The sequence below is a fragment of the Gouania willdenowi genome, chromosome 7, assembly GCF_900634775.1.
Source record: "Gouania willdenowi chromosome 7, fGouWil2.1, whole genome shotgun sequence".
Taxonomy (NCBI): Eukaryota; Metazoa; Chordata; class Actinopteri; order Blenniiformes; family Gobiesocidae; genus Gouania; species Gouania willdenowi.
This window is the reverse complement of record NC_041050.1, coordinates 32,694,765-32,715,560: the sequence shown is the minus strand read 5'-3', so window position 1 is coordinate 32,715,560 and position 20,796 is coordinate 32,694,765. Positions and strand designations below refer to the sequence as shown.

Sequence of the window (20,796 nt, the reverse complement as noted above, 5' to 3'; positions counted from 1 at the left end):
TATCAGTGACTTAGTAACGTAACTGCTTTGAAATATTTTTTCTGCTGATACTCGCATTTATTCTGAACAGTAAGCCTCTTTAATTTACTATCAATTATGTGATTTGGATAACATTTATTAGACATTTTCTAACTTGTCAGGATTCTTTCAAACAAGGTGTTATTTATTATTTTATGGACTTGATTTATGTGCTTCAAAACAGAAAAACAAGTCGACTAATCGAAAAAATAATCGATAGATTAGTTGACTACAAAAATAATCGTTAGCTACAGCTCTAATGACAGCCTTCATGACACCTTATTTATGCTAATGTCAGCATAATGTCAACGTAATGTCAGCCTTATATATAAAACTTGAAGTATAGTGTTACCAAAGGCTCCAATGGCACAAAAACAGCCTCATCTGTTACAAATCAAATCATTTAGAAAATGACAATTTTACAAAATGACAAAACCCTGACGCATCAGAAAAGTGTCAACGCATTTGGTAGTTGATGAACAATTGCTCTCCAAAATGCACACGGGTGAATACGCACCCAGGGAAGAGGAACTGCTCATATTGACAACAATTCATCAGAAGAAGCATCCATCATGGAGGGACAGATACACCCTGACAAAGGAGATGCAGGCCAGCTGTCCTCATTACAATTCAAATATCTGCTGATCGGACCCTGATTTAACCCGATTCTTCAGAAACAAGGATGGCCTGACACATTTTTTTTTTTTTTTTACAAAGACTCACCAAATGTTTTCAAACTGCAGTTGAGTGAATTTCAGATCGTTACAGTAACAGTTTATCGCTCTGATTGTCATCAAATAAAAATGAATGCATTGGAAACATTGTTCGCTGACACAAAAAGCAGAGTGGAGCTACAGTAACAGTGTTTCACAACCATTTTCTAGGTACATCTTTGCTGCTACCATAGCGCGATGTGAGCCAGCCCCCTTTTTGTTTACATTTGTAATGTTATATGTTATAAAATACATAGTTATCTGATTTCTTAATCAGAAAATATAAGCTACTGTGAAGTTGCTGTTGCACTTTAGCTTAAACCTGGGTTAAAGCTTGAAATTGCTGAATGACAGAGACTCATTTACTTTTTATTTTGGGATTGTTCAATGCATTTTAACTCTTGAGAACAATCACAGCAATAAAGTTGCACTTTTGACAATATATCTGATGTCTGCAGTAATTTTTAAGTGCATTGAAAGAAAGAAAAAAAAATCAAAAATCGAATCGAATCTCGCCCTACTTCTTTCTAATAAAATGTACAATTAACAAATCTGCAGTAATTTTTTAAATGTTTTTAATAGGAATCAAATGAACAACAACAAAATATTTTATCATATTTCATATTTTGCATACTATATACACATCTAGCAAGGCATGAAAGTAAGTTTAAAAGTGTATATAATTTGTTATTTTATTTACTGTATAATATATAAATATATTATTATTATTATGTCTGTGCTCTTTGGGACGGGGAGGGGCTCACAGCAACACAATGGCATATTTGCAGACAATAATGAATTTGTTTTCCAAAATGTTTTTTTTTAGAAATTGAATAATTTTTCACGGCACACTTAGTGGTTTACAAACCCTGCAGTAACACACAGTCTGGGTCTGTCCTGCTGATCAGCACTGATAATAACAGTGTCAGATCTGAGCCTTCGATACCATTCAGTCAGTTTCACTGAGCCAAACGTTGGTATGGATGTATGAGACATCATCTGAGAGCAAAGATTTCAGACGATAATACCGGTAATAAAAAAAAAAACAACAACTCACCAGGTCTTTTAAAACAAAAAACAATACAAGAACTAATGAGACAGTGAAATAATCTTCAGCCCATAAAGCTAGAAATCGTTCTACATCTTGCATTCCTTCAGTGTTACTAAATGAATGAGGAACAACTCAGTTTGAGTCAATACATAAATCCCACTGCTGCACAATAGGACTTTGTCAGCTGGCTTTTGTTTAGCACAAAACAGCCCATTAGTCTGTTGACAACCGTGATACATCAAGTTATTTAGGGCCCGTTTACAGAGGCTCAGTCTGGTCTGACTGTGATGAGCACTGCATGACAATCTTCTTTAAGGTGAAATTAAAACACATGGCATAGAAAAGGTAGCATTATGGGTTGACTCAATCCATTTTAATTAATTAACTAAATAAAAGCAAACCTTCATTGTCAAGAAATCTCTATCAAGGAAGTGTAAATTGTGCTCATTTTTTTATTATTGAAGTCATATCAGTGTATTTTATGCCACTGAGAGCCTTTGTTAAAACCTGTCATCATTTGAAGTTTGTTTGGGTTAATTCCCCTATTGTCGAATTAGAAAGGCTGAAGAGTGAATTTTCCCAAATTTATTATTTGATTATATTTAAACATTTCAGAATTTCTCTAAATATTTAGGGGAAAAAGGCATCATTTGTAAAACAGTTTTGAAAATACGATGCTACATTATTGATAGTTAACTTTTCTGTTAGTTTTTCGCACTAATGTTTTTATAGTAGCATACTGTATACATTTTCTAACGTTTTTTGTTATTGCATACCTCTTTCAGGAAGAGCAGGCCCAGTGCAATGTCGGTTTCACTGTCTAGACAATAACTTGTTTTATTGTTTATAATGCCATAATATAAAGGAAAATAACATAAAATGAATGATGTTCAGATAATAATAATTAAATCTGTCTTTGTTTATTTAGAAACCTTAATACCATGCCATAGCACATTTATTAATGTTAATCAAATCTTTAAAGATATGCATAAACTCTTATGATTTCATATTTTAGTCGACACCATCTGCAACAGATTTAGTCTGTTATGGTTTCATTCATTCAGACAACTATTTTCAGGAAATTTACTTTGATCTCCTGACATGTTTCGACTACCAACTGTCAGTCTTCCTCAGAGCCATCTACTGATTGCTTTTAAAAAGTGCGAGAGAGCTCTCAGGTTGGCCACATCCAGAAATAACTCATAAGGACACATAGAAGCTATCAGTAGATGCCTCTGAGGAAGACTGACATTTGGTAGTTGAAAAATGTCAGGAGATCAAAGTACATTTCCTGAAAATAGTTGTCTCAATGAATGAAACATTAACATATTTCAAAAAAGAAGACAAAATGTACTTGCTGGAATTATTAAACAGATTTAGGCGACTAAAAACTTAAGTCCTGATGGCTAAATTTTCACAAAAAAATATGACTGACTAAACCTAAATCAAAATTTGACATCAAACTAACAACGATCAAAAAGCAGCTGCTCTTTCAGTGCTTATTATTCTTACTTATTATAAAGATGAAAGTAGGCCAGGACTCCCAGCTTCCGCATGTATTTGACATAAAAGGGCGGACCACTTCCCTTCACACAGCACAAAATAATTAGCTTCTCGCTGCTGCATTTAAGAGCTTTGTAAGATCAAAACTTTTTTTCTGGTTGGCGAGGGGAGTGTCAGACTTCTATTATGCATTTCAGGCTCCTTCTCAAACGGGAGCACCAGATTTAACTAATTAAAGCTAAAGCAAAGATGATGCCGACACTTGAAACTGAAGGATATGAAAATATTGGCCGAGACACGCTGTTCCACTCTAGTTGATAAAACTAGCATCATCTGCTTGGAGACGTTTTGCATTCTTGAAGAAGACGGTTATGTAACGGTGCTAAAGAGGAAGCAGGACGGTGCCTACTCTAGTGTTCCAGCTCCTTATTTGGAGTTTGAAATAAAACAAATTCATTGTGATGAATGCCATCCAGATTTATTCTGTGTGAAGGAGTTCAGTCTGATCAAAGACAGTCTATGAAAATTTGCCGAATCACTTGCAGTTGACCTCCTGAGATGGACACAGAGCCAAATGAAGGTCTGAACTTCACCTGAGCAGCACTGTGCCTAAGACGTCTCTTGATTTTATCTGGCTGTTACATCCTCACACTTCAAAACACACACAAGCCAAACTAGCAATGGAAACATTCAGTCCCTCATCACTGTTGCCTAGCGACGTCAGGCTGCATCATCAGTGCCGTTGGTGATGCTGCTGCTTACAACAAAGTTCTGGTTTATTTTTGTTGTAGCCCTGGATAAGTGACCTGAGTACTTTCCTGGAGAAAGTCAGACGAGGAGTGTCGATCTTTTTATGAGCTCAATGATGTACAGAGGAATGTGTCATTCACCCACACACATGCTACACCTGCAAACATCCCTCCCTGCCAAGAGCCAATGACAGCCTGGCCTACTAATATGAAGTTTTTGTGCCTGAAGAACAGAAGAAAAACTTTGCAAAGATGTAAGCCGGCATCGGTGACAAACATTGCAGGCAGCATGTGTAAATGACCAGAATTATCTGATTGCAAAAATAAAAAGAGAAAACGTTTAAAGGAGCAAACGTTACTAAAGCAGAGGGATTCGTTATTAATACATATTGATTAGTAACAATAAAGGCCCGCTGCAAACACTTCAAGGTGCAAGTGCGTATGTTTGCTTCACACGAAAAAATGGTGCATAGATTTTTTCTTCATTTGTTAAGGGGTTGGCCAATGTGCTGTCTGGAGTCTGCGATTAATATTTTAAAATGAGCTTATTGTCTTATTTGGATGCACCAAATGAAAATTCTTGGCCGAAACCTCTGATTCCCGTCTCCTGCGCGCTGTGCCGTGTGTTTAATTTTTTGTGCGCACTGCTTTGTTTCTACCCACATTCAAGTCATGATCTTCATAACACGGATAAAATACAGTTGTAATGAAGTGCTGAAGATCTCAGTGAAACGTGCGCTGACAGACTGTAAAGCTGAATTTATGCTTCTGATAAGTGATTTGGAGGAGCGCGTCAGGCGTAGATTGAGGGCTGCCTGGTGCTGTTGGACTGTTTTTCAGACAAGCGTGCACTGACTGTGGTGTTTGCTGACAACATCCTGTTACAGCCGAGTTATTTTGGCGATAAAAGTGTTTTCGGTGGCCGCATTTTTGGTAAGAGCACTTGTTGGCTTGGCTTTGCGTTGTGTGTGGCTTATTGGTGTTAATGTGTTGCTGGTTTTTGCTTTATTTGTCTGACATGTTTGTTTTTGCGCGGTGTTGCGTGACTTATCCAATCATATGATCATAGGTTGCTACACACGTTTTTTTTAGGGATGCAACCAAGATGAGTTGTTGGTAAAAGATTTAGTCAATCTGCTGGAGTCAGCAAAGAGAACCCCAGGACACAAGGTGAGCCCAAACTAGACAAAAAGCAAGTCTGTCAAAGGAATATGACAATTTACAGGCCCAAACAACAGGAAATATGATAATTTAAGACCTACAGGAAATATAATAATTTAAAGTAAGTTATCACTTTATTAGTTTTACAATGGGAAAATTATCACAATATCCCGATCCAATATTCCATCAGATTATGTCAGCCTGCATCTATAACCTCTGTTATAAGCAGTCCCTTCCAGACTCCGCTCCAGCACTTCTATCCAGAACCTTTTATCCAATTGCTTAAAAATGGTTCGAATAATCGATTACTAAACAAGTTCGGATAAACTACGACAGGGCCCGGGGAATGTCTTCGCACCAAATAGCCCGTACCACGTTACCAAGAATTCAGTGAAATAGACTCGATTCAAGGTAAAATCGTAATCTACATTGAACTGCCTTTATTTTTTTATTTTTATTTTTTTATTTATTCAGTTCATTTCCGACATGGTTGCATTCACAGAAATTCATTTGACATTCAGAGCAAAATCACATCATTATTTTTTTTTTATTTTTTTTATTTTTTTTTTTGTCATTTTGCATGCCGGAAAGGGCGACGGAAAAAAGCATTATGCTTATCCAGATCCGTCCCCTAATTTGAACACAGATAATTTTACATCCAAACTCGTTTCTTCCTTTTTTTTTTTCTTTTTTTTTGTCTAACTTATTTATTTTTATGTATTTTTTTTGAAATTCTTTGAAATGATATATCACACAACTATGTTTCGATAAATTTAGAAATGGCCGGAAAATGGGGTAGCATTAACGGAGTAGTAGTCATTTTAAAATTGGGGCCCCCGTGACACATATGGGGTAATGCCCCATTCATATATTATATCATCATATTTGACTCGCAAATAATGAGAAATTGACTTTCTTTTTTTTTTTTGTGTAAACAAGAAGAAGAAGGAGAAGAGGAAGAGGAAGAAGAAGTTGAATTTGTTTTCTTATTTTGCACAGATGATGTTTTATGTGGATTAAATGCAGTGGGGCATCACATTAAAAGTAAGCTAAATGTGTTAATTCAATGCAGATATACTGTATACAGTGTAATATGACATATAGGTTGTGAAGGGGGTCTACGTATAGATTCTCATCAGTTAATGTCGGAAATTGAGAATGAGACAATATCGGGATAACGGCAAAAAGCTACGTTTATAGAAATGACTGCACCTTTATGTGATTATTTATTTTACAGTTGATGAAATGTGATTATACTTAAGATTTTAGATTCTATAAAAGGTAACCTGAAATGAAATGAGAATGTGTACCAAGTGTGTACTTCAGAGGCTTTGTTTTTGTAAAAATATGATTAAGAATAAATGTAGCACAGCTAAATAAAATAAAAATAATTTATACCTTTTTTCTCATAACGAGAAAAAGCTGAAGCCATAAAAGTTGCAAAATTATTTCTATTAATGATTTCAATTACTGTCTCACGCCAGCGTTTTGCTTTATCAATAAAGACAATCCTCCCTGTCAAAAATCAACATTTCTTTATAACAAGAGCTCAAATAAAATACATCAAGTCCTGTCCGTCCAGTGTCCTTCACCCTTATGTGAGACCAAGACTAACTTACTAAAGCATTCACAACAAGACAGCTGTTAAAAATATTCCTTAATTCCCCAAGCCTTCGGCGAGGAATTTCTTTAGGCCTGAATAAAATAGCAAAATAAAGCACAGTATTTGCATGTATGGTAATCAGCCAATTAAAACCATCTGAAATGCTAATTCAGTGACCCATAGACTTACGAGTATTTACAGCCCATATTCCCAAAAGTTGGATTTCTTCTGTTTAGCACAAGCAGGAGCCAGAGTAATATTTCACACATGAGCACAGATATTGGTGTAATATTTTCCACGCTGCTCCAACTGCATCATAAGCATGGTCAAGTTTTAAACTATATTATTTTTGCATCAGTGCATAGATCATACAAGGCCTGTTTCTACTAATACTTTTCTACCATGCCCACAAAATCCAGTAACATGATCAATATAATTATGCAATATACAAATAGCCACATGATCACTGTACGTAATAAGGGCTCATTAAAAGATTAACATACATTTTTCTGAAATAAAATTTTTAATATTTTTTTATCATTATTATTTTTTGTAAAGATTTTTCCACTTTCAAACTTGCCTTTATTAGACACTATTTTTAATGTATGTAGTCTTGCGGTTTAAAACCTTAAACAGGAAAAGAACATATTTTTAGGATTGTTCAAACCTTGCATGATTCTGAACTGCTGTATAGTATACGCAACAATTTATTTCAATAGATAAAAAAACAACAGGAACAAACCACAAGGACTCACAAAGTCATTTGTGCCATTGCAAAATGTCACATTAGATTGCAATCAACCATGTTATCCTTTGATCCAACTGTATTTGGAGTGTGATATATCGATACGGCGATATATCGCAATATTTTTTTCGCACGATCGGTTAACGATACGCTCGTGCTATCGATTTCCTCCCCCCCCAAAAAAAACCCTTTCCGTTTTTTTAGTAAAATGTGCAGGTACATCTTCACAGAAATTTTGTCACTGTTTGTTGAAGGAACCAATATACTGTTTTATTGGTAAGAAAGACCCTATTTTTTGTTTACAGAAAGCACTTTTGGAGATACTTGCATTAAAATAGTGTCACTGTTCATAGGACACTTTTTCAATTTATCGTCTTTCAGAGATATAAAATAAAAATTGTATTTTTTCACTTAATCTTTTTTTTTCTTATGTCAGATTATTGTAAATTGATTTCTGACCAATTTATCGATAATCGCAGTATCGTCATATCATGAGATAATCATTAGTGTGAGCTTAGTATCACGTATTGTATCGTATCGTGAGGTACCCAGAGGTTCCCACCCCTAAACTGTATGACTAAAAGTTTAAACAATAATTGATATGTCATCGAGAATCAGGGATAATAATGTATTCTTGTACCATTGTTAAAGTTGTTTTGAAGTTTGCTCCTTTTATTACATTTTAGCCACACTGACTTGATGTCTGGTGATGACATTTTTCTTCTTTTTCAATATTTTAAAATAATATTACCAAGTTGAAAAGAGATCAAATACAGGCCTCCCTCTTTGCTCCACCTCAAAGGATCAGAAGTGTGTAGGTGGCTACCAATCCTCTGGCAAGTCGCCAAATGAAACTAAACGAGTCTGTTTTTGTGATGTATAATGCATAGCCCCACACCCCTCACTATTAATTGTATAATTCATGCCTTTCCTCCTGACTGTATTGACAGAGTAAAGACACAGAGCTGTGGGCCGACTAAAAGGTACAAAGTTAGAGAAGGAGTATAAACAGAATGAAATGACAGCTCATCAGTGAGTCATTCAAACCGCTTAGTATTCATTAAATATTGACTGAAATATCAGTGTCGATTTATGATGTACTTAAATAGGGTGCAGCTTTTGGTCACATTAAATAAACTGCTTAGCATTCTGCTCACCAAGAAAAAAACAGACTTAAAAGATCTATTTGTCATGTGCGGCAAGGACCTGACACACCAATTAGATTTTATATTTCTTAGAGGTTTTTAAGGATAAAACATGACAACATATGACAGCTAGGGCTGGACGATATGGACCATAATTCATATTTCGATATTTGTTCTCCAAATAGCAATATACGATATACATCTCAATGATTTTAATTCAAAGAAAGTCTAACCAGATAGACAATTCTGGGTTAAGTTTGCTGATGCAAAATGCCCCACAGGCACATTAATTAACAAACAGTTATACAATATGTGCCACTTTAGTCTTTTTTTCCTCTAAGGGACAGTACGTGTGAGTGAGTTCTGTAGCGTAGCTTGCTTAGGGGAAGGTCTGGGTTAGGATGCACTCAGGAATACATCTAACTGTGCTTTTCATGATAACAGCGACTCCTAAAACAAGTACTTTACAACAAAATAAGCTATAAAATAAAAATATATCGATACAGGTGATTTCTATAATGTCAAAATAGAAAACTTGATATATTTCCCAGCCCTAATGACAGTATAGCTCAGGATAAAGTCAAAGGCTTAAACACAAAAAGATGAAGCAACTTAAAAGAATGCACCTTACACAAGCTGAAAACTAGACTAGCGACACAGGAAAGGAGATCTACCTGAAAACAAACAGCACTGATTGTTTTCTCACAGTGAAAGGACAAATACAAGGATATTCGACACTTCACTGTGTGTGATGCGTCATGGTCAATTTCCTTGGATTAAAGTTTCCCTGAGGGGCTAATATCATACAAAGGCAGGCCTGAGCCCAGGAGGACAGCGGTGCTGCTATCAGGGAGCAACGTCTGAGACTGAGCCTGAAAAGCAGCTGATAAGCTTTCTAAAAACAGTTCGTCTCTCAGGTAACTGCAGGGTCTCGTTTTCAGTTTGCTTTGTGCAGCACCCTCTGGTGATTCAAAGCTGAAAAAAACTTATGGAAGCTCAACAGTGCTCTCTGCTGTTGAAAACAGGACCACCACTATGTGCTATTTACAACATTACCATTACTGGCTAAACAAGAAGGTTTAACAAAAGAAATACTGCTAATGTAATTATAAGATATTCTGTCAATTGTTTTGCAATGTAAATGTACAAACATTTCACCATAAAGCCACTTTTGGAAAGCAGTGGAATAATGTGACCAGGGGTGTAGAACCACATTTTGGGCCCTGGGTACAAACCATCTTGTTGGGCCTCTACTGTAAGTTATGTAAACTTTTTTTTTTCTTGCCCAAAAACTATAATATAAACTTTCTTTTTTTTCCCACAATAACCTAATGACTCCATATCAATTGTTTGTATTTTATAAATCTGTTCTACTATATTTTAGTGGTTTATTGAATATTGTGTTTACAACATACTTTCGCTACAATTTAATGTTGACTGATGAAATTATTATTTTTTGGGGTGAGGAGGGGGTATTACTTAAAAAACAAATACATTTATTTCTATACACAAAGTAAAGGTGTACAAAAAAAAGCTATATTATTAACATGCATGAAAACAACCAAATGACCACTATGGGACCATGTAGCATGCTGCGCACAACATATTATTCATAAAACTGTCCCATCGTCCTCAGTGCCTTCATTTGGGCATGATGAGGGGCCTGCTGCTGCTGTGCCTTAAACTGAAATCCATTAGCTTGGAAAGGTTGCTAATAGATCATTTATTTTAACTGTGTGGCTAGTAAAACTATATTAATCATAATTCTATATTTATCTGGTTAATAAAAGGTAAATACTGTAGAATGATTAGAATAATCTTGCCACCTACTTAAGGCCTGGTGGCTGCAAAATTTAGTCTTCAAAATCTTTTTTTTTTTTAAATAATTTTATTTCCAATTAAGATTTGATTTGATGTGCAAAAGGAATGTTTCAGCCTTTAAATGCGCGAGAGTGCACATAGTTAATTTCAATCGACATAATATATTGCATAAAAAAGACGTGTTTTAAAGCTCACCTCTGAAGAATTTAGTAAGCAGTTGATTTCCCTCATTTCACCTTCTCTCCTTTTCTTTTCTCCAAAGAGTAATTACATCGACATCTTTGACTTTTCCTGATTATTTAGAGCAACCAAAAGCAGCAGGAATCGTCATTTTGACCGAAAAAGCTGCTAAATGATCTAAAAAGCAGGCTAAATGCGTCAATCCAATTGAAATGTCTTTAATCAGGTTATTTTAGGATGCAGAACACAGGTTTTCAAGCAGTAAAGTAGTCCCATATATGGTACAAAATGATGGATTGGTTATAAACATAGATCTTCTAGTGACATTTCAAAGAATTTAGGCCACACAGTTACCTGCTAACGTCCTTAGTTCAGGGGATGACTCACTTGTTTTCAGTCAGCATTGGCAATGAGTAATCTCTCAAGGATGGTGGGTTGATGAATCAACTCCAGTATACAGCCTGTCTGGCCTGCTGGGGCGCTGCTAATAAGTGCGTCACTGCCCAGCATGTTTCATACAGTCCACTGGTATTACAACCAGAATTTTACTTCCTCTAGAAATCAAGTGCAGAAACTGTATCTGAAAAAGTCTAATTATTACTTTGGAAGGGCAGAAATTGCCCTGTAATATGAGAGCTTAGTTATAATTGACAATGAATCTCAACCCAGACCCAGTTCCTGTTTGCATGGTGAACAGGGTTGGAGTTATTGAGCGTGTGGTAGCAGCCTTACCCTGGTCTATATTGTGCTGTGGTAGCTGGCTCATCTGACTGTGGACCACACCGGCGTAATTCCGGAGGAAAGCCTCTTCATTTGGTGTGAGCTGAAAACAAGCAGACATGGTGAATAACTTTGCCAAATAAAAAGACCCTGTAGGATTTTGGATTCAAAATGTCTTCTTTGAGGTAGTGAGGAAAAAACTATCTTTGAAAAAAGTATTTTTGAATCATTTTGTTCAAAGGAGTGTCGACGTTCTTCTGCATCTCACCAGAGCAGCTATTTTTAAGGATCCAATGACTCAGTCATCAAGGGATCATAGTTTCACCTTGTCAAACATTGTACTAGTAAACATAGCAAGAATAAAAAGTGCTGTTTTCACTCAAAACGCTAAGGCTGATTGTTGTGTGTTTGTTTTGTTTCTGGTAGATATACAAAGCCTCGTAATTTTTTCCTAATCCAAAACTCAAAATAAGCATCAAATGAACATATTCATAATCTCTACCAGTTGTATAGAATATTATGAGCTAGCTGCAAAATGAGACTTACAGAAGCTGCAGCCTCATTGTGTTTAATCATGCACATCAATGACACACCCATTGTTTGGCAACTAATGAAGAGGTTGGTGCAACAATATTATGTTGTAACAATATTATGTTTCCTCCAGAGGAAAAAGGCTCATTTTAAACAGCAACCAGGCATTGTGTACTGTGTTCTATAAACTATATGTAGTTTTCTGTTCAATATACATCTAGAGATGAATTGGTACATGGGAACAGTGTAGACACCAAGGAGAATAGCTGCTGCTTTGTAAAAGCTAATACAGATCTGAACCAAACAGGTGAACACAGAAAATCTATGTTCCTGAGTTTGATGTTCTTGTAAAGCCGAGATCTCAGTGTGTACTGGGAAAAATGGGAGCTTTCTAAAATAGCTTCTTTTCAACTCATTTGTTAGAAGGTCAACAGGAACAACACTAGCCTATTAAACAGAGGTACTGTGCTTACTCAAATGGAACTTTCAAACAACATTTATTGCAGTATCAAATTTATGTGTATGTTACTGCATTACAAAAATTCACAAATAGCTGCCTTGCATTGAAACCACAGCATCTTTAAAGAATAACTAAACCCTGAGGTTTTGGCGTGCCACTAAAAAATGGCTTGATAATGGGCGGGGCTCCTGGAGCAGTTAAGACACACCCAGTTTATACTATAGAATCTACAAAGAACAATCTATGCTATGCTAACCACCTACTCAATACTCACTATAACTTTCTATTCACAATTCTCTCAATCCAACCTACTCACCACAGACTGCAGGTCTACAGGTGATAGTTTGTATAGGTGTGACTAAGACGCCTCCAAAACGTTATAAACCACCATTTTCAGCCAATGGCAAAATTATATTGTAATAGCCAGATTTTAATCCAAATGAGAGCAATCACCCTTATATTTTATGACAAAAAAGCCTTATTTAAATACTTTGACTATTATCAATCAACAAAACTACTTCATACCCAAATACATTTGTTTTCAACAGACAAAAGTGTTTCTGGGGTTTAGTTACTCTTTAATATAATTCCTTCTGCAGCATGTAATCATCTTCAAAGTTGCTGTGTGCTCATGTTAATAAAAACAGAAATGTAACACAGTCATTAACACATTGTTCATGTCATCTAAACCTGCTATTGCCCTTTGGGTGATTCTATGTCATTTCAACAAATGGCCACAAAATTCTGCTGACCAATTTGTTCCGTGATTATTCAATAGACACACTGTACATTTTTAGTTTGATCGGATGAATACTTTATGAGAGATGGCCAATTTAGAAAGGGGAGTATGTGTCAATTTATGTGGGTCTTTTTTTTTCTTCCATTTTCAGCAAATAATCGGATATACATGATATCTAGTGAACATGCCAGCTTCTTCAAATCAAATCAAAACAGCCAATAAAACTAACTGATGTTGTCTTCGTACTAAGGCTGGGCGGTACTGGTTAATACCGAATACCGGTATATATTTTTGTTATGATATGAATTTATAATATACCGCCGTACCGGTGTATTTCATTACACAACTTTCAGAACGCTATGCTGCACCGCATTTCAGACTGGACCCTTTTCAATGCTGCACTTCTAATTAGGTAAGATAAACAGTAGCGCTCTGGTGGTAGTTGCAATGTAAATCGTGTGTAAATGAATAAGAAAGACGTAACTGAAAGCTCTGAAGCTGCATGTGAGCATGCCTCTGCAACAGGAGAACAACACTCACGGACACAAAGGCACGGTTAGCTTAGCATGTCGGCAGTAATACACAAAAAAAGAGAGCAGAGAATTGCAATTTGTAATTCATATAACGCGGAAATAAGTCCTGGTCGAGCTGCAAACAAAACGCTACATTATTCACAACAAGAAACCACCACACCACTGAGTATGCAGCATTTAAAGCTAGAAATCAAGCTAATGCTAATGCTAAAGCTAAGCTAGCGCGGCAAAGAGCCATTGAGCTGCTGTATTACTACTAGTGGAGAATTATTCTACAATATTCACTCATCATGACAGTAAAATAGAGCATCCTCAGTCAATCTACTGCAGTAATTCCTCTATCAACCAGTAGAAAATATACCGTTATATACTGTCATACACAGTGAAACCGTAAGAATTTTGAAAAAAACCTTGATATACATTTTTGGTCATACCGCCCAGCCCTACTTCTTAATATAAAGTGTCCTCTTGTGTTGTGGAGTGCTGAGTACTTACATTTGATCCCATTTTCTTTAGCATGAGCAGGACCCGCACTTTCTGTTGGATGTACATGTCTTCAGGAGACTTCCCTGGGGCTTCCTCGCGGTTCATCCCCCCTGCTCCTGTGGCTCTGGACACAAAGATACATCCATGTTAGTTGACAGCAACACTAACAATCAGTGTCACTGCAGGTAGACACACCATCAGCCCAGGGATGGGCGAAAGGAACCAAAAATCGTCCTTGTGGGTTACCGTAGCGCAATGTGAGGCAGCCCTCTCTTTGTTTACATTTGTTTACCCTTTGAGTAGGCTATATGTGAGCCACAGGCATGTTTAATGTTTTATTCGCACTATGCTGAGACGCTAAGGGAAGAGTTAATTATTTTTTTAATTGTAATGTTATATGTTATAAAATACATAGCTATCTGATTTCTTAATCAGAAAATATAAGCTACTGTGAAGTTGCTGTTGCACTTTTGCTTAAACCTGGGTTAAAGCTTGAAATTGTTGAATGACAGAGCCTCATTTACTTTTTATTTTGGGATTGTTCTATGCATTTTACCTCTTGAGGACAATCACAGCAATAAAGTTGCACTTTTGACAATATATCTGATGTCTGCAGTAATTTTTAAGTGCATTGAAAGAAAGAAAAAAAAATCAAAAATCAATTTCTGAAGGGGTACAGGACTGTAATTGAATTTTAGGGGGAAAATAATAATTCTCATTTTAAGAGTAACTGGCAAATATGCCGGTCACCGAAATCATAATTGAGTTGTACGTGAGCATAAATAATTGAAGACGTAATTGAAAAATGTAATTGACCCTGATTTATGCTGATTATTTCTGGTATTTCTGGGGCGACCGTGGCTCAGGTGGTAGTGGGTCGTCTTCTGATCGAGAGGTTGGGGGTTCGATCCCAGTACCTGACTATGTGTCGAAGTGTCCTTGGGCAAGACACTGAACCCTAAGCTGCTCCCAGTGGTCGACTAGCGCCTTGCATGGCAGTCCTGTCCCACTGGTGTGTGAATGTGAGAGTGATTGGGTGAATGCGCTGATATGTAAAGCGCTTTGAGACTGCTTCAGTGTGGTGATAAAGCGCTATATAAAATCAAGTCCAAGTCCATTACTGTGAAACATTTGGGAAACACTGATCTATGGCACATACATAAATGCTTACAGCCTTTAGAAATGCTAAATAAACGTTAGCAGTCAGCAATAAAAAATGTAGAAGAGTTAAGAGTATCTCTACTTTAACACAATAAAAAAAACTGAGCAAAGTCAGAAATCTAGTCTCTATATAGTCACTGTACAGGTTTGCTACTTCACAGGCTCATTAATTTTGCATGACAGCTTTCTTACAGATCTTACCCCTCCCTGCTTCTATCTCTTATTCTCCGTCTAACTAATGACCTATTTTCACTGTCAGTCTGCAGAGGCACAAAATATAGGCAGAGGGGGAGTAAGGGAGGGATAAAAGAAGCTGACTATGCTAATGCAGGCGACAGGAAAGGATTGGCTCCTCTGTGATAATGCACAGACATCAAGGTCGCCTGTTGTCACATTAAACCTTTTTTTTTTTTTTAATAATCCAAGAACACATTGTACCTTATATGAATTGTAGCTAGAAATAACAGCTTACATTTGCAAAATAAAAAAAAAATGTACAAGCAGGAAATTAATTCGCGGAGAAGAGCTTGGCAAATGTTTCCAAAGCTGAAATCTGCTGAAAACAAAATGAGATATAATGCAGGGAATATTAGTATGCAACTCTGTCGGTCTGTTTTCCCTAAGGAATATTTGACTAAAAAAAATAAAAGTCTTAGTTCTGGCAATTTTTTTGGCCCCTTATCTATACAAAGGCCAAAGGGCCATAAGCACATGACGACAGGCCGTTTGATGTTCGGTCATGTTTAATAGAGGAGCTGGCTTGCAATGATGTCCCCTTTTTTCTAAACTCAGTGAATAGAGAATAATTTGGGGGTATCGTTGGCAGAAGACTGGTATTTGATTGTCACTATGAGGGTGTTTAGATAAATGTATATGTAGAACGTGGGGATTCATCCTGTTGGCTTATTCTCCTCTGCAAGAACTTCCTTCAGACATCAGGACACGACAGGACAAAGCAAATTCACTTCCCTTATATGACGGACAGTTTAATTGGGGGAGTCGCAAAGATCTCCATGTAGGATAGCAAGGCTGCACGATTAATCGATATAAAATCGATATTGGATTATTTATTGAAGGCGATTTTAAAAAAAGGCAAAATCGGAAAATCGATTTTTCCATTTAATCACAGCATGAGTCTCTCTCCCCAGGCCGTCTTTGGGCTGTGCTCCTCCAGGCCACCATAGTAATTAGCGCTACCCAAGCAATTTGGAAAAACACTTACATAATTATTTCAAATTAAAGAAAATAGTTGAAATAATTCAAACCAATGTCTTTTTTTAAAGGGAAAGAAAGAAAATTTGTATTTTGTTTTGAGCTAAAAATCGTGCAGTGTTACAGGACGGTCTTGAAATGATTCAGAAAGCTTGCTGGTGTCAGCTCAGCTGCTCAATAAGCCTTTAGGGAATTGTGACGTTATAGTGCATTTGGTTGGGGGTAGTGATGGTGATAGATCTGGAACAGTGACACGTTTGATCACGTCTATTCTCACTCCAGACAAATGGGCAAGGTAAGTATCAAAGCAGAAAGACCAGCCAGTGGGGCGAACAGACTGGGAAAGACTGAGGTGTCACTGCTAATGACGGCATCAGGAGCCGTAAATGAGGACAGCTCCAACAGCCAAAACACGTAGTCTTTGAAGACTCGGAACATCAAAACCTCATTACTATTCAGGCATAGTTTGGGACTCACACTCGGGTTTTGGATGGACAATATAATCCACTTTGTTCCTCTACATTAAAAAGACTTTCAGAAGCTATGACGTCTGCTTTTGACGTTAGGGAACTATCCTCATTCAGCTCCAATTCTGCTCATGTTCTTGACTATTTTCAGGCCAGCAGTTTTTTTTCTTATGAAATCGCACTTGAAGAAGCTTTGTAGAAAGTACAAAGAAAGTACGAATACCAATAAAGGCAATGAGCAATGTCCCATTAACAACATGCCTGTAATTAGTACAAAATGTATTACCGGTATCTTGTTTTTTTCTGTTTTGTGCGATAGAGAAAGAGCCATAAACAAGGCTAATTTATTGATTTCAATTTTAACATTAGTGCTGGAATAACAACAGTTTTAACACTAATGGTAATACAGCAGAGATTAACATGATGCATACTATTATGTAATAAACTGCAAGCAATCCACCTGAAGAAACTAGCTTTTCGGCAATGTTTACATTACAGTTTGGTTTCTAGGGCCTCAGAGCAGAATTACACCATTAAAAACATATTGGGTTAAAGTGAGGTCCAACACATAACAATAAATACTTTACTCCTTGTTTTAGTGATGTTTTAAGAAATTGTCATAATATTTGCCATAGACCATAGATCATGTAAGATTAATACTGCATGCAAGGTACTAAGAGAAAGTTGGATGTGATGCAAAAGACATTTAATCCACACAAGCTCACAATCAGGTCAGCCCAACATTTCAGAATCTGGTTGTGTTTTTTAATGTGTGCTATTTTCTGGAAACCAAAGTTAGTGATATGCAATCGTAATCTATTCAGTTTTACAATATGTACTTTTTAAATATATATAATAAGCATCAATCTTAATTCTTTCCAAATTTCACCACCATTTGAAAAGAGTTTAAGATATCTGCCACACCAATCAGTATAAAGGTGTTTAACATGTGCATCATCATTGCTACCCTACCACTGTGTCAACCAGCCTTAGAAAATGATGCTGGATGGATATCAGCCCAAATTATATTAAAAAAAAATCCTGGCCTGTAACAATAGTGTAATGGACGGGAAGAAGCCTCGTCAAATTTGAAATAATATTTCCACATAAAAATAAAAACACTTTAAAAAGCAGTGTATTTTTACAGAATACTTTAAAAAGAGAGGATAGATATTATTATTACATACAACTACAATAAAAATTAAATATCTAAATTAACATTATTATGTTCTGTTCTCGAGTCATCCTAGCATGACCCTATTATAGATTACGTTTCCCAGTACTGAATCCTTTAAATGACAACAATAAGGGACCTTTCAGCCTCCTTTGTCTGCGCCCTATTTTGGGTTTTTAATATTGGCAGGCTCGATACTAATCCCTTGAGGGATTTTCTAACAGTCTTAGACACACGCAGCTAATATTCAAGACAAAATCAAAGGCTCTTCTTTAATGCTGATAGAGGCTTAATCCCCCATCCTCTATCAGTGTTGGGCTGAGTGGAGATCCTCAGATAACCCTATACATACACCAGCTAAACCACACCATTACTAATGATGATGGAACAAAATTAATTAAAAAAAAGAAATGCAAGCTTTCTGTTTTTCCATTTGTGTAAGGAAAAATTAAAAAAAACATCAAAAGCTTTTATGATGAACAGTCACTGTTGGGAAACATTAAAAAAATCCAAATTGGCCACATTAACAGTGTACATTAAATGTCCCTCCTTTTCGGACACGTTGGGTCTTATTATTGTTGATTTGTTGATTGTTTTTCAGTTTACTTTATTGTACTAATTGCACATGTTTGACATTTGAAAATCAGAATCAGGGAATAGCGACACACAAGTTAGTTATAATGTTCTGCAAATTATTGTCATACAAACACTACAACATGCTATTCAAATAGATACATTATTATGCATAAATTAATACATATTCAACCTTCCAGAGATTTGGAAGCTTTTAAACCAGCTGTTTATAAGCACTACCTAACGATGTATGGAAAATGTGAAAACACAATCTAATATTTGTTTTATTAATTTATTGTCTTTCAGATTGAATAGGAATAACTATTGGTTGAAAGTAAAAGCTGGAAAAACAATGACATTTTCCCTGCTCTAAAAGCAAGTTTGTTATTTTTGCTTTTTGTGCATCCTTGGGTGTCATTAGATAAATATAACAAGAGATAAATATACAAAATCAGCTTTTGTACACAATACTCTGCATGATAAAAGTTAATTTTTTGTGTATATAAAAAATACAAGTATTGTGCACAAATCCTTATGAAACCAATGTGCAGTTGGGCTGATGAGGTACACAGGTAGGGCCTTTGATTTTCCGTTTAAAATCTCCCAAATTCCGTTTCAGGGTTTACCCATTTCCACATTCACATCCTTTGCAATTCACTTTTGTGTTCCGTCATTTTTCCCCGTTTAGATGACTTTACTATCTCTAATAAAACTCCTGAAATAAGGTTAATAGAGTCAACTACTGTAAATATATATTTTCATTTTATATGTTTCAGATGATTTACGAAAATGGGATGGCTACACTAAAAAAGTTGCTCGAGTGACCTTAGCCACACTGCTCATGGAAATGAGTGATATGGTTTCAAAACATTACTTGTGAAACCTTTAACTACTGCCAACCAGCAAAAGACCCTCACATTTTGCACAAAATCACATGCAGTCGTGTGCTTAGAGGTGCTGTGAAATGTCACCAGTAAAATGACCACCAGTTCAACTAATACACCATTTTCATAACTCATTCCAAAGAATCTGAACCACTTGTTCATCACAGCACATTAAAAAACACTTCAGACTTCTGCATTCATTTTCAGTCACAAGATAACAATGTCTCTATTAAAATTATAAGATAAGATTTTGAAAAGCATTATGGGCAGAATTGCACATATTTTTCCATTTGTTACCTTTTTTAGACGAGTTTCACGCACCAGTTTTGGTAAAAAAAAAATAGCCTGATATTGGCCCGAAACAAGCATGTTGGGCATTCCGGTGACATGTTTGGGCCCCATTTTAAATAAAAAGCAAAGACTATATATATATATATATATATTTTTTTTTTTTTTTAAACAGGTCAGATTGCCTTCTTCATTTCAGAACACATTTTTTCTGTCCGTTTTCTGCTAACAGAAACAAATCCAAAGCATTCTGATCCAGATACAGTGGCAGCAGTGAAGCTGAAGGCTTATCCTGCAGAAATTTGCTGATGTGCTGTTTTAGAAAGGCGTGCAGCTTTTGGTATGTCACGCCTGTGAACACGCAGGATAGAATTCCATACCATACGTAAGTCCAGCAGCTTAAAAGGACATTTCTGACCCTCATGTTCTGATGGCTGACAGATAGCGACTGGTTTTCCAGAGAGAAGCACTGGGTTGGAACCTCTGTTAATGTTATTGCCGTACACCATTTGATAACATTAAATACAATGGAAAATAAAAACATTGAAAAACATGTGGATCGGGTGACCCACTTGATTTGTCGACAAAAATCGAAGACAAAGTTAATTGCAGATGAATGTGACTGTCAATAATTGTTGTAGATCATTGCTAGTTTTTTCACCGCCGGTGTGGTGAAGTTGCCATGTTGTGGAGGAGGTTTCCTGAGGATTAAGCTATTTCTCATCTTTACCATCTCTGCCTTTTGCAGTGCACGTGTGACTGACCAGAAAGCATTGACAAACGGCAGCAACATGGCTACACAGTCATGGACGAGAACGTCCAATTTGGGGGAATATTTCCCACTAAATGCTGCACAGAAAAAGAGATCCGACAATATGT

General features: G+C 36.3%; 1 protein-coding gene across 1 annotated transcript in view; it reads right to left on the bottom strand.

Annotated features, from left to right (window-relative positions):
• ctnnbip1 (catenin, beta interacting protein 1) overlaps positions 1 to 20,796 on the bottom strand; it is a 28,117-nt gene that overhangs the window by 2,783 nt on the left and 4,538 nt on the right. The window contains exons 2-3 of the mRNA XM_028453315.1: positions 14,168 to 14,282; positions 11,422 to 11,512 (exon numbers count right to left, since the gene is read on the bottom strand). Of these exons, the coding sequence (XP_028309116.1) occupies positions 11,422 to 11,512; positions 14,168 to 14,263 (187 nt within the window). The 5' untranslated portion in view covers positions 14,264 to 14,282. The remainder of the gene's footprint in view (positions 1 to 11,421; positions 11,513 to 14,167; positions 14,283 to 20,796) is intronic.